The sequence below is a fragment of the Sylvia atricapilla genome, chromosome 2 (assembly GCF_009819655.1).
Source record: "Sylvia atricapilla isolate bSylAtr1 chromosome 2, bSylAtr1.pri, whole genome shotgun sequence".
Classification (NCBI taxonomy): domain Eukaryota; kingdom Metazoa; phylum Chordata; class Aves; order Passeriformes; family Sylviidae; genus Sylvia; species Sylvia atricapilla.
The window spans coordinates 23,864,361-23,877,333 of NC_089141.1; the positions used below are offsets into that span (position 1 = coordinate 23,864,361).

Below are 12,973 nucleotides of genomic sequence, written 5' to 3' on the forward strand. Positions count from 1 at the left end.
GCATGAGCTCTGATTTGCCTGTTAAAAGCAAATAAGCACTGGCTGTTCTGACAAACTAAGCTGGATGGGAAATCTATGATTCTTTACAGCATCTTCCTTTCAAAGCAATAATGTTAGAAGAATACTATCATACTATAGAAATGACAATGAATGGGACTCTTGCTAATAAAAAAAGTGCTCACTTTTGGAAAATGTATCTGTTATACTCTTCTTCAACTTTCTGATAGAACTAACTTAGTACTTAATTAGTAGTAGACCAAAAATGCTGTGTTGTAGCTTCAGCTTTTAGATTCTTCACTAGATTCCTTTTCATACCATACTATTGTGTGATTGAAATGATTAGAGGTGTATTGGCATGCCCAAAGCCTTACAATAGTCACATTTTCTCTCTCAGATACTGGAGTGTTTGCAGTAGTGAACAGTCGCTCTCTGTCTTTGCTGGGAAAACTGACAATCAGTGCTGCTTTTAACATTGTCTACATCTACACATCAGAACTTTATCCCACAGTCATCAGGTAACACAAGTTAATTTTGAGTCTTCATTTTTCTGGTTCTCTTACATGATCATTTTTATTTCTCTTTTTTTTTTTTTTTTTAAATTAACTGTAGTTTTTTATTTGACGTTTTTATTTACATGATTAGATGTAGTTTTACATCTGAAATTTCTTCCCTTATCATCTTCTTACTCCCTCTTCCATCAAATTTGCAGTGTTCATTTCAGACTAACCACATCTTTATGTTACAGTAAAATAAACCTTTGGCTACTTGGCCTGCTTTCAACTCCCTTTCTACTAATGAGGATAACTATAGCACTGCTAGTATTTCTTTTAATGAGTGCTTTATAAAACCAGACGACTCTATTATCATACATGCTTAACCAGGAACACTGAAGATGGCTGGTGAATAAGCTTTGTAAAAGTAACTTGATGCTTCACAGACTATGTGTGAGCAACAGTAAGGTTTCACTCACTAGGGGCAAAACCCCCAAGTGCTGCTTTTGCAGACAGAACTTCTGCCATGTGGGTGCATATGATGGTCAGCCACCAGTGAAACTATACTGTGGTGTTTTTCACGAGTGGGTACATCTGATGATAAGTAGGAGTTGAATAAATGAATTTGGCCAGAGTTTCAGACAGAGGCAAGATGCATGAACTGGAATCACACTTGTTTTGCCTATGTGTGTGTATAAAAATTCTGAATATAAAGGGGATTTTTGCTTCATTTTAATCACAAAAACATGTTTCATTCCTGTCTTGGGATGCTTTGAGTTACATTTCTTTGCCAGTTAATGTGCTCAGAGTCATGACTGAGGAGTCTTTTTCCTTGCTCAATAACACTTTTCCAAAGATTAATTATGTTTGTTTTTTTCCATAGGAATGTTGGAATGGGTGCCTGCTCCATGTTTTCCCGTGTTGGTGGAATCATTGCGCCTTTTGTTCCTTCATTGGTTTGTGTGAACTTCTGTTACGTATTTTTGTTTTGTGGCTCTGGTGTATCAAAGGCTTACAGAGATGGGAAGGTTTGGGATAAATTTCATATATAAATTAAGATACATAAATTGCCTATCTTAACACTATCATGGTAGGCCAAAGCCATTGCAGTATTGCCTGTGTGATTAGACAAAACCACAGCATTGTTTAATTCAGAAGGTATTTTAGCTCTGTAAGAATTTTGTGACTTATCTAGTAGACCTTAAAATATAATAATTTCAAATCACCAAGATGTTGATACCAAATTTTAAACCCTGCACAAGCAATAGCAAAAGACCCATGTGGTTAAGAGAACTACTGCATCAAAATTAGGCATATGGGCTCAGTAATTCATATTTTTGAGAAAAAAGTTTGTTTTACTGTCAGTGCACTTCATTAAATATCCATGGATTATAAATATCAGCAAAGCAGTCTGTCTTGCAGTAAATGAAGGTGATGTGGAGGTCTGATACACCAGCAAGTCAAAGAAAGATTCAGAAGAATAAAACATGGGGATGATACCTTTATTTTCCTGTGCTTAGAGTGTTAGGTGTATGCAGGTAAAAAGTGTGCCAGTTTTTCCCAGCTGTTTGTTGAGGCCCAGTGACAATTCCTTTAATGTGACAGATTTCATCTCAGGTTATTTTCCTCTCTTCCATTTGCCATTTTACATGTGAGGCAGAAGGTTAGCAAAAGAGCAGGTGAGCACAGGGAGCCTTTTAATCTGCAGAATGAAGCACTGGGCAGGTGAGAGTGTGAGCTCCTCTGGGAGCAATAGGCAAAGCCAAGACTGCTGCCAGTCCACCAGGTGGATTTAACAGGCAGCTTTTATGTAGCAGTTGGGGCATCCATTATATTGTGCCTGCCAGAGATTTGATACTGCATGAGACACAAATCTTGGATCATAACGTTTGAAGGGGTTCCATGAAAATGAAAGCAGTTCTGGTTAAATAACAAATGAACCCTAATTTGGGAAAATAATCAATTATTTTTGTGTTTCATAATTTCTTCCAGTATTTTTACGCATTTTCAGTGCCTTTTGTCTGGAGATCTCATAATAGTAAATATAGGAGAAATTAACTGTCGAGATAAGAGATGAAATGTTGGTAATTTATTTGATCACAGCCTGTTATTTTTCTCAATTGAGAATAGAATTCCTCTCTAATATGTGATTTTTTGAAAGAAACAGCTAAACTCTTTCCATTTTTTTAAAATAAGCATTCTTTACTGTGAAAATAGGGACAGATATCAGAGGAGTATAAACACTGCTTGGGCTGTCACAGGTGATGCCAGGAGTGCCAAAACTCAGTTGAAGCTAAAACTAGCAAGGAGCAGAAGTAGGGATTCTGTCAGCTAAAGGAAATTCAGTGCAAATGCTGTTGATGAATGGGATGGGCATCCCATTGGTGGGTGACATGGAATAAGCTGAAATACTTGTGCTTCAGTCGTGAGAGAGAAAGCTTGACTCCAATGCTCTGCCTGACAGCGCAGCTGAGGGAGCAAAAGACCAGCAAACAGTAGGAGGAGCAATAGGTTCAAGAACACTTACAACTGAAAGCATTCCATTCCATGGGGTAAGATTCCATAAGAATGGTTGTGATAGTGAAGCAAGTGTTTATCATCTGTGATAAACCACTATTGTAGTGAAGGATCTCTGGTAGGTGTGGGAGGAAAAAAGCTAATCCTGTGTGTGTCCTCAGTTACAGAAAGTGGAACCGAGGTATTACAGGCTGAGTACCTCTAACTCAGTCTGTGGGAGGATTGAGACCTCCCAGACCTCCCAGAGTCTGTCTATAAGCATGTGAAGGCAGGAAAGGTAATCAGGATCAGTAAACATGGATTTATTAAAGACAGTTCCTTCTCAGCCAACTTGATTTGATAGTCAGCCATTTCATCATGGAATGCAATATGGATGAGGAAAGGGAGGAGAGCAGGGAAGGCTCTTGACACTATCCCACATTGTTAGCATATGTTAGTAACAAGTTTTGGCTCAGAGGTTAGATAGGAAATTTGTAAAATAATGGTTTTGAGAGGCTTAATGCAGCCGGGAACAATCTACTTGGAGGGGAAATCCCCATCCTTGGAGTCTTTTCAATAATTAGCAGTGATTGACCTAATCTAATTGAGACTGTAATTGTGCTTAGAGTAGGTGTTTGGCCTAGATGATCTCAAGAGATCTCCAAGCAGCATGTCTGTGTTTCTGGGGTGTCTATTCCCTGCTACAAGGGATGTTGCATTTGTTAAAAAGTATGTATGCTAGAGGCAAGAATTGAGTTCAAATTCAGCAGACGCTTCTTTTAAAGTTCATGACAAAATCTGTAGGGTTCTAATAGTATTGACAAGATTCAATTGACAGTACTGGTAAAAAACCCAACCAACAAAAAAAACCCACAGCAGAAGGATTGGTGACTTCTGTGGTAAATAGGAGCACAAACATTGCCATAGGGAATGGTTTTAAAGACTAGGTCTTTTAATATGCAACATGAACTACAAGGAACCAATCTGAACCTAATTCTGTCTTTGTTGTGTTTTTTTTTCACAGAAATCTGTACAGTGGTCTCTGCCTTACATTGTGTTTGGAGCAACTGGTCTGTTGTCTGGGCTCTTAAGCTTATTGTTGCCTGAGACCTTAAACAGCCCTTTGCTAGAAACTATTTCGGACCTGCAGGTGTGCTCCTACTGGAGGCTGGGTGACGAAGCCATGTCATTGCAAGCCCTAGATGGTTCACAGGTATACTAATTCTTTTCCTAGTACTTTTCTGTTGTGTTTATTTCGGCTGTCAGCTTGAATCTGCCACTCTAAATAGATTGGGATAGTGATTCTTGGCCTGTGGAGGATAGGCCCCAAGGAGAAGACAGTGTAGCAACCCTAGCATCACATCTGAAATGTTTTCTGGAAATGCAGGCTGAAATATAGCTGGATTAATTCATCCCTTCAAGGTCACAAGCTTACAACATTTCCCTTTGGGATAAAGTGCTGTCTGTGCGTCTCTAAAACTGATTGTTGCAGTGTGCTTCAGCCAGAGCTGGACACTGAAGCTTGAGAAGCCTTAGATGTTAACAAAACCAGAAGCCTGTTTGTGAAGGGCTGCTCTCAAAGGCAGCACACTGCTTCTGGCTTGCCCCCGCTGTTCTGCAGTGCCAGTTACAAGGTCTGTCCTAGACAGGCTCTGAATGGGTTAAAGCCAGACTAACCTCTGCTGTTTCTCCCAGTATTGACTCTGGGAAATGAGATTCATTGAAAACATTGGAACTAACTCACTGAAAACTCCCAGGTATAAGCATAAGTAAATGGGGCTGCAGGATGTTTTTTCAATGAGATTTCCTTGAATTGTGTTTTTCAGATCACTATTTTGTTAAACTCCTGGACACCTCTCTAGGTGTCTGCATCTTCCAGTCATGTGGAGGCTTTTTTATATGATTATTTCTTTGTGAATGAAGTGGGATTAGAAAGAAGTAGCTAGAGAGCTGGGAGTGGGTGTTTGAATTTGGGTAAAGTTTAAATCCTGGTCCCAAAACTTCAGGTATCAAGGGACTTAAATAAATAGAATAAGTAGTCAGAGGATTTGAAGGGAAACAGGGTCCTTTTAACACATTTACTTTCATTTGAATACTTGGTCGAACACTCTAAGATTCACAGGTAGTCATACTTATTTTCATAGAAATCACATACTTGTAGAATAGGGACATTTGCTTCTTATCAGAAGCTTCAGTATGTTGCCTTGTTTACCAGGTTTAGCTTTAATAGTTCTTGATAGGACAGCACAGTTTAGTGACAAAAGCACTCTTGAAGAAAGGCTGAAAGAGGCAGCCCTGTAACAATTTATTTTATACTTTAGCTACTTTACATGCTTAATTTATAAACATTTTCAACCATACTGGATAATTTGTTATGGCACCACATTCTTGCTGACTACACAAATCCATCATATATGTTTCCATCAGTTGTTATTTTGGTAATTACATTATTATTACATCTTAATTGTGCAGATGGTTTACCAATGAAAGCAATTTTTGTAAGCAGTGCAAATGTTACAGCTTAGAGGTGGGGAGTCGCATTTTTATTTTCTTCTTTAACCCACTACAGTCGGTATTACCCTTTGAGGTGACAAGTATTGTCTGTTAGTATGCCCACAAATTGGTTTGCTTATGTCAGTCCGTCCTCTCAAGTTTAAATCATCTTTGTGCTTCTGTAGGCTTCTTAAAAATTCCAACCTAAACACAAGGTCCCACAAAAGGGGGTGTTGTTCCAAATGTTCTTCATGAACATTTTGCCCAGATGGATTAAAATTACTGAATCCAAATGAGAAAGTCGTTGGTTCAGGCCTTAACTAATCCTGTAACTTCAGAGAAGTTATATCTGAAATGTCTGTGACACATTAAGGATTTATTTTAAAGCTCACAAAGAAAGCGCTGATAAAATGGAAAGCTGTTAAACATTAACCCTATTTGACAAGGCCATGAGAGGTCTTATGAAGCTGTTGTGAGAAAGATTTAGAATTTATTTGGCATACCCTGAATTCTCCCTGTGGAATCCATTGTCCTTTTGTACCATTTTCAAGATAACATGTGTTCTGATTGCCCACAACGGAGGTTTTGTTCCTGTTAACATACATGAATGCGATATTCAAGTTGGACAGCATCCAGTGATAGCCTGACTTTCCTCAAATAGTTTTAGAAGTCTAGGGAAAAAAAAAGCCTAACATGATTTCCTTTACATCTTCTGACAGGTCGTAGTGCTCAAACTGCTTGAAATTCCTTTGCAGTTAACACACATTGCTGTAGCAAAGCTCCTCTGAAGAGAGATCTAAAGCTACAGATTTTGCTTGCATGGTGCTGTCAGTCAGGAGAACTATTTCCATTTCTCTATTTTTCACCCTCTCTCTCACCGTTCTTAGCATATGACTAGGCAGGCAGAGGTCTTAGGATGGATGCAAGCATACTGGGGAAAAATCCTAAATAATCAAACTAGATGGAGTTTATACTAGCAGGAGAACCTTTTTGACTGGAATCGTTTGTGTCAGTTCCATGGAAAAATGCTACACTGGCCAAATAAAAATCAATTAGCTGTAATAACTGGCTTTATTTTGGGTATGTGGTATAAATTATGTTGTGGAAGGGACTCTGGCTGGAGTAGGTATGCCTGTAATAAGAATTTTACCTTCTGAACATACAGCGTGGTAATGGTTTTTCCCTTTGCTATAACACTTTCATTTAGTATTGCAGGGGGATCTTTTTAATTCAACTTGCACAGTAAAATGTCTGTGCTACCCAAGGAAAAGTGCTAATTCTGGACAGGGAAGCTTTATCTGAACAAGTAATATGTGTCTTCTGAGCTCTGATGAGCTACTATGTTTCCAGTAGCTCTCCACAGAGTAGGCACCTTAGACTAAATTTAAGAAAGTTTAGTAGATTACCACTTCAGAACCATTCTAGCCAGTCATTTCTGCATGAATTCTCTAGTGTACTGGTGGAGTAGACAAAGTCCATCCATTATAACCCCATGTCTTTTAAAGATACTTTGAAGAACCAAGAATTTAAATCTGAATTCACACAATGTCTTTTACAAAGTTTTAATACAGCGGTTTGACCTGTGTTTTCTTACTTTTTCTCTACCAGCATTCCATAGAAGTGTAATGGTTCATGGTCATGTATGTTGAGGTTGATGTAGCGGCTTCAGTCTAACTAATGACTTCCTTTTTTGCTTCTAGTCTGGAGACAAAGACAGCTCTACAGGGAGTGGAAGTGAAGATGAGGAGTTCTATGACGCCGATGAAGAGACTCACATGATCAAGTAATGGAAAGAAGAAACACTGGCCTATTCTATGCCTCCTCTTTCCCAGTCAGTCCAGCTGTATGAGAAGTACTGGGGACCTTTCTTGCCAGGCAGTGTAATTGGGCAAGTGCCTGTACTTTTCCTTACTGGGAGAGGGATTTGAGTACTGTTCAGACTGATGACATCACTGATGCTCTCCATACGAGGCAGCCATTCCAATTCTTGTGGTTCAGAATGACAGTGCATGGACTGCATTTGAAGCCAGGTGAGACATCAAGAGTGGGATGATGTATTTCAGAAGCCCAGGAAATAACCTAGGCTTAGACAGATTTGGACAGATCATCAGTGCACGTGTGTTAGTATTTTATTTTCAGGGTGGTGGGTTTTGTTTCAGTACAAATTGGTAAACTGGGAAACAGCCACTGTATTTTTCCATAAGGTGAAAGTGGTCAGAGAATGTGCTGTGTGCTACTCCAATGGGAACAAATTGCTGAAATTGTCTGCTAAAACAGCTTTTGTATATTCAGTAGAGGAGAGGCAGCTGTGAACAAAAGGTTTCTCTGTGCACACCTGTGCAGAGTTACAGGTGCAACTGGTTAGTCATGAGCTGGGCTTTAACTTGGTGATAATGGAAGGCTGAAAGGAAGGACTACACCACAGAGCAGCCACAAAGCCTGTGAACATAAGGAACATTACTGACTTTTTTCCTTCTTCTCATACACAAAGCTTTTTCTTGGTCTGTCTTGTGCATATGTTTGCCACATATTCCCCACATCTCAGCATGGCTGTTTTACAGCCTTGCCTACTTTTACCTTGTCCTCACTTAACTGTTGAAGCAACTTGTCTGTGGAGTGAAAAAAATTCTCTGATGGATCTCATTTCCTGGGTGCAACAAAGGTGAGGTATTTATCACATACTGTGTGTGTGGTGTGTTAGAATGTATAGCTCACTTTTGTGGCCCTATCTGGGTCTTTATTTCTGGAAAAGGCTTAACTCTGAAGTGGTAAGAGGAACTGTGGGGTGCTGTTATATTTTGGGTGTTATTTTCAGGAAGCTGGTAGTGTTTATTTAAGAATCTTGTGAGTAGGTAAGGTTTTCATTTAAAAAGAAAGCAAATCTCTTTGGACCTTTTTTGGTTATTTGATGTTTTTTAACCAGTACTTTCTCAAGCACTTGGTTACTTGACCTTGTTAAGGAAAACAATTTCACTTTCCTATTTTCACTGAACTTTCTGTAAGTGCATTATTAGAGGGATATGGAATCCTGAAATATGAAACATGAACATATGAAATGTTCCAATTACAAAAATGAGGCCTTACAAAGATTCAGTTTTCTTGATGACATTGTCATCTTCATCCTCTAATCTGTGGCTTTCTCTTTGTTAAGATTGGTTTCTGTAAAATGTTAGTCTTCCTACTTTGAGTTCCTAGCAAAGTGCCAAACAATGGCAGCAATATATATTTTCAGGCTCACAAGCCATTTTTGCAGATTTAGAATTAAAAAAGGTGGGTCTAAAAATATCAAAAAACTGCTGAATATTTCCTGGTTAAATTGGGAAGTTCCTTTACTCTGCAAAGAAGTGAAAGTAAACAGCATCTGAAGTTTGCAGCTGGCTGCTTGAACTTTGTTCACTGGGAGCTGTAATGCTGAGCAAAGTGCAACTGCCCTGGTTGGTGCAGAGGGCAGCCCAGAGTCTGCGGTTTCACACATGCAGCATTCCAATTGAACTTGATCCAGGTGTTGACTGTGAGCAAAGTTGGGAACTTCAGTCCCTGTGGACAGTCTATCGATACTGTTGTGATTTTTGCCTGTATTATGAGTGTCACTGGAGGAATTCTCACTCATGGTCTTCACTGGGTTTTTTCCCCCCAGACTATTGAGTAGATTGTTGCATTGACAGTTGTTGTAGATGTGGCACTTTAAAACTCAGCTGGGTAGTCTTTCTGCCTTATTTGGCCTTACTCTGTATAAGAAAATTTCACCAAATAAGGTACTCAGAAATAGTCAGAAAAGTTGAATCTGTTCAAATATTTTTAAGTTTTTTACTCACACTTTAATTTATGGACAGCTGGGAAAATGACTTTTTATTGCTGATGGCAAACAGCAGTAAGCCTGGCAGTATCAACATGTTGCCCAGAGCCAACAGTTGTTTTTCAGTGTTTGTTGCCTCTGTCCCTCTTTGGATGTTGGGTGGAATAAGTCAGGAACTGTCATTATCTGCTCCTGGCAACCCTGTGTAATGCCACAAGACCCTCAATAGAATTTTCATTAGCAGTAGGATGCTGTAATGGTTCCGGTGGAGAAGATTACTCTTTGCAGGAACTGAGCTAGATTTTGTGAATCTTCAACTAAAAATTAATTTTCCCTCTCCACTGATGCACTTTTATATCATTCGTATACATATGTAAAATTGGAAAAAAACAAGAGTGAAGACGAAGTTAGCAATTTTTTTGCATAGGAATTGCTGCTCTATTTTTTATCTTAAGTCTTTCCCATGTTTTCACCTTTGGAATTTTCAAGGGAATATTTAAAAAGGAATTTTAGATCTTGCATTGTTACTTTCCCATATCAGTTAATTCAGAAAGTTTAGAGGAGAGAACTCCTGCAGGAGGAGCTCAGCAATGTAGCATCAGACTTTCCTCTCCAGCTTTGTGTTCTGAAGTTGGAATCCATTAGGTGCATTAAATTTCTTTTCTGAGGCTGTTCATTCTTAGTATGAGCTGGCCTTCCAGTACAGAAACCTGTAGGATCACTTTTCTTCTTACCCATGATATGTAATGCTTTACAGTATTGAGATAGTTGTATCTCAGTGTCTAGGTAGTAAGTTGGCCACGAGGAGATACTGGAAAGCAGAGGATGATGCAGCACTGGATACATAACTTTCCTGCATGTTGTAGTGCTGGGAGTCTGAGACCAAGGTTCTTGCTATAGTTTAGTGTAGTATGATAATCTGTCATGTTTTTTGCTAGAATAACAGGTACTGTTGGCTATTTTCGTGTTGTGTAGACACTAAGGTACCACTTTTCCCAGGATAGAATTTCTTCTCTGGATTATTTTGGCTGTGATTTTTTTTTTCCAGGTAGCTCACTCAGTGGGATTATGCTAGAGAGAAGAGAGCCTTTCCCATGGTGCTGATCAGTCAGGTCTCAGCAGAGTCCCAAACATACCTCACCTACCTGGGGTGCTCACAAGTGATGACTGAATACAGCTAAGAGTGAAGGAGAGGGGTAAAGAGAGGGGTAGGTCATGTGAGGCAGCATGGAGGAGAATGAGCTGGAAGAAGTGAAAAAAAAAAAAAGAAGATTCAACCAAAACACCTTAGGGCAAGGGTAAGTGAAAGCACAAAACAGCAGCTGTTGGGTAGAAATAATTGCCTTCTTGCTCCTTGTCTTGACTTGAAGCTTCTGCCTTCAGAGCTAGTATTGGTTCCAGGATGTCATATTGGGAGTATCAGTTTCATAATTTCCTTTTTAATGTCCACTGTGTCCAGCACTGCCTCTTCAGTGATGAAACATTTCTTTGGATCAAAATAAAATGGGGCCTGCCTCCTTTCTTTTGGACTCAGCTTCTTTATGAAATGGCATTGCACCAAAATAATTAAAATTGGAAAGCCCTGTTTTTGAGATTGTTATATAGCTGGTTATTATGGCTTTAATTTGCCGGCTTGCCTTTAGGACAGGAATGTTAGAATTATTTGTTGTGCTTGTCATTCAACCTCTTGTGAAATTATGCTTCAGCATCTAAAAGAATTTTACTACCTGGCTTCTTTTGGTAGGCTGAAGAGAATACCATACAAAAGTGATGAGACAAGTTTATTTTTTTTAAATTTCTCCAAACAAAGCTAGTGCTCTTTATTTAGGAATTGTGAAAGTGCTGTTCAGAGGCCCCTGACATACCAGAAACTTAGAAACTCTGTGTTAAAGGAGAGCCAGAGAGATGACTGTGTTCATGGGAGGATGCTGAGTGAAGAACCTCTCCAGAGACACCTAGCTAACATGCAGCAGGTTGTAGCTTGTTTCCACTGCAGTTACAGTCAAGGCTTTAAGGATGGGAGCCACATGCTCATCAGCTCAGTGTGCAATCCATGCCAGCATCTCCAGACTGTGTGGATGTTGTGAGGTTAGTAGGATATCATTTACAAAACCATGGGGAATGCAGCTGAGCCATACATTGTACAGTGTATTTCACCTAAACATATAAAAGCAGTTTGCAAGAGAATGTTTTTCTTCTACTGAGGAAAAGGGGAAAGTGAGGAATTTTTCCTGGAGTGTGTTAAAGGGAACATTTGAGCTAAAACTCTCACTCCTGCTGAAAGCAGATAATTATCACTGAATGCAGATTGGGTTAGTAGTATTTTGTTTTAGCTGAAGGTTGGTGTGCTGTTGATCCCTTTTCCCACCCTGTGAGAGCTTCTCTGGCACATGCACTTTGACACAGCTGAATCTGTGACTGCAAACTGTGAGCCTTGCAGTAAAGACGTCAAAAAAGCCCAAGAGCAATGCTGTCATTTGATGGTGGAAGTTAGTCTGGCCTGACACAATGCTTGTGTCAGAAATGTCTATATTCGGCTGTTTACCAAACAGGAGACTTAGGGTGTAGCTGTATTTTGAGTCTCATTCATTGTATCTTACTGCAACATACGTGGTAAAAAGACACCTACATAAGAAAACCTCTCTGGCAGATCTAAGTGTAGAATTGGAGGGTGAACAAATTTATACATAATTTTTACATGCTGTGTATTGTAACGCATTTTAATTTTATCTAGTCCGTTGTAGCCTTCAGATTTTCCAGGTGCTACTGTTATTTAAGGATAGCAGAGCTGAGTAAAGCTTCTACCCAGATAGACTGAATTTACTGAACTTTCTCATCTTAATTTTGGTTTGACTGCACTATTTTCTGTTTCTGCTGCTCTGGAAAATGCTCCTGCATTGCCTAATAGGTAACAGATTTTTTTTGTTCTATTTTGAAGTGCCGGTTTTATAAAAGTAGTCTTTAATTTGCTCAATCAGTTTTATATGGGAATATGTGTAAAGTACCATCACAGAATTGGATTGTGTAAGTGCCAAAGACAGTTTTTGCTGGAAAGCAATAGTCAAAACTAGTTCTAGCTGCCTTCATTTAGAATTTATCCATGAAGCCTGCCAGAACTGGTATTTACAAGCATCCTTGAAACTATAGGGACAGAGAGTTACCTTTGTTTGCTTGTCTTCCATTACTCAGTTCACTTTAGTAGCTCTTGTTTCTGAGAAACCAAAGAAATTAAATGAAGGATTAAAGTGTTCTTTTTGTAGAACATTCAGAATTTATACCATGTAGCCATTACAGAGAAATTGCAGAACCTGTTTGATTCTGAGTTGCAAATATCAAAGTTTACTCTAAAACTGATAAAACCCGGTTAAAAACTGCATAATGGAATTTGTTAGTTCATTCATCAATCTTACAAATTAGCATTGCTAGTAAACAGTTTGCCTGGAGCTTCATGGGATCTAGCAGATTTTTATAAAATACACACTCTGTTTGAGGCATTGCTAAATAATAATGTATGAATTTTAAGTCCCTATTACAGCTCATATTCATTGCAAGTCGGCCTTGTCATAGCTCCATGTGTGTCAGCAAGAAAAAGGCAGGTGGATAAAACTTCGTGCAGCAAGGGCTGATTAGGCCCAGAAGAGATTATTTCTTTCAAGCCATTCTCTGCTATGTGTACAGAATAAAGGGGGACCAAGGG

The 12,973-nt window shown here is 39.1% G+C and overlaps 1 protein-coding gene across 1 annotated transcript in view; it reads left to right on the forward strand.

Moving 5' to 3' along the window:
• Positions 1 to 8,064, forward strand: part of SLC22A15 (solute carrier family 22 member 15) — a 31,322-nt gene extending 23,258 nt beyond the window's left edge. The window contains exons 9-12 of the mRNA XM_066340997.1: positions 395 to 515; positions 1,375 to 1,447; positions 4,012 to 4,200; positions 7,181 to 8,064. Coding sequence (XP_066197094.1) covers positions 395 to 515; positions 1,375 to 1,447; positions 4,012 to 4,200; positions 7,181 to 7,267 — 470 coding nt within the window. The 3' untranslated portion in view covers positions 7,268 to 8,064. The remainder of the gene's footprint in view (positions 1 to 394; positions 516 to 1,374; positions 1,448 to 4,011; positions 4,201 to 7,180) is intronic.
• The last annotated feature ends 4,909 nt before the right edge of the window (positions 8,065 to 12,973 follow it).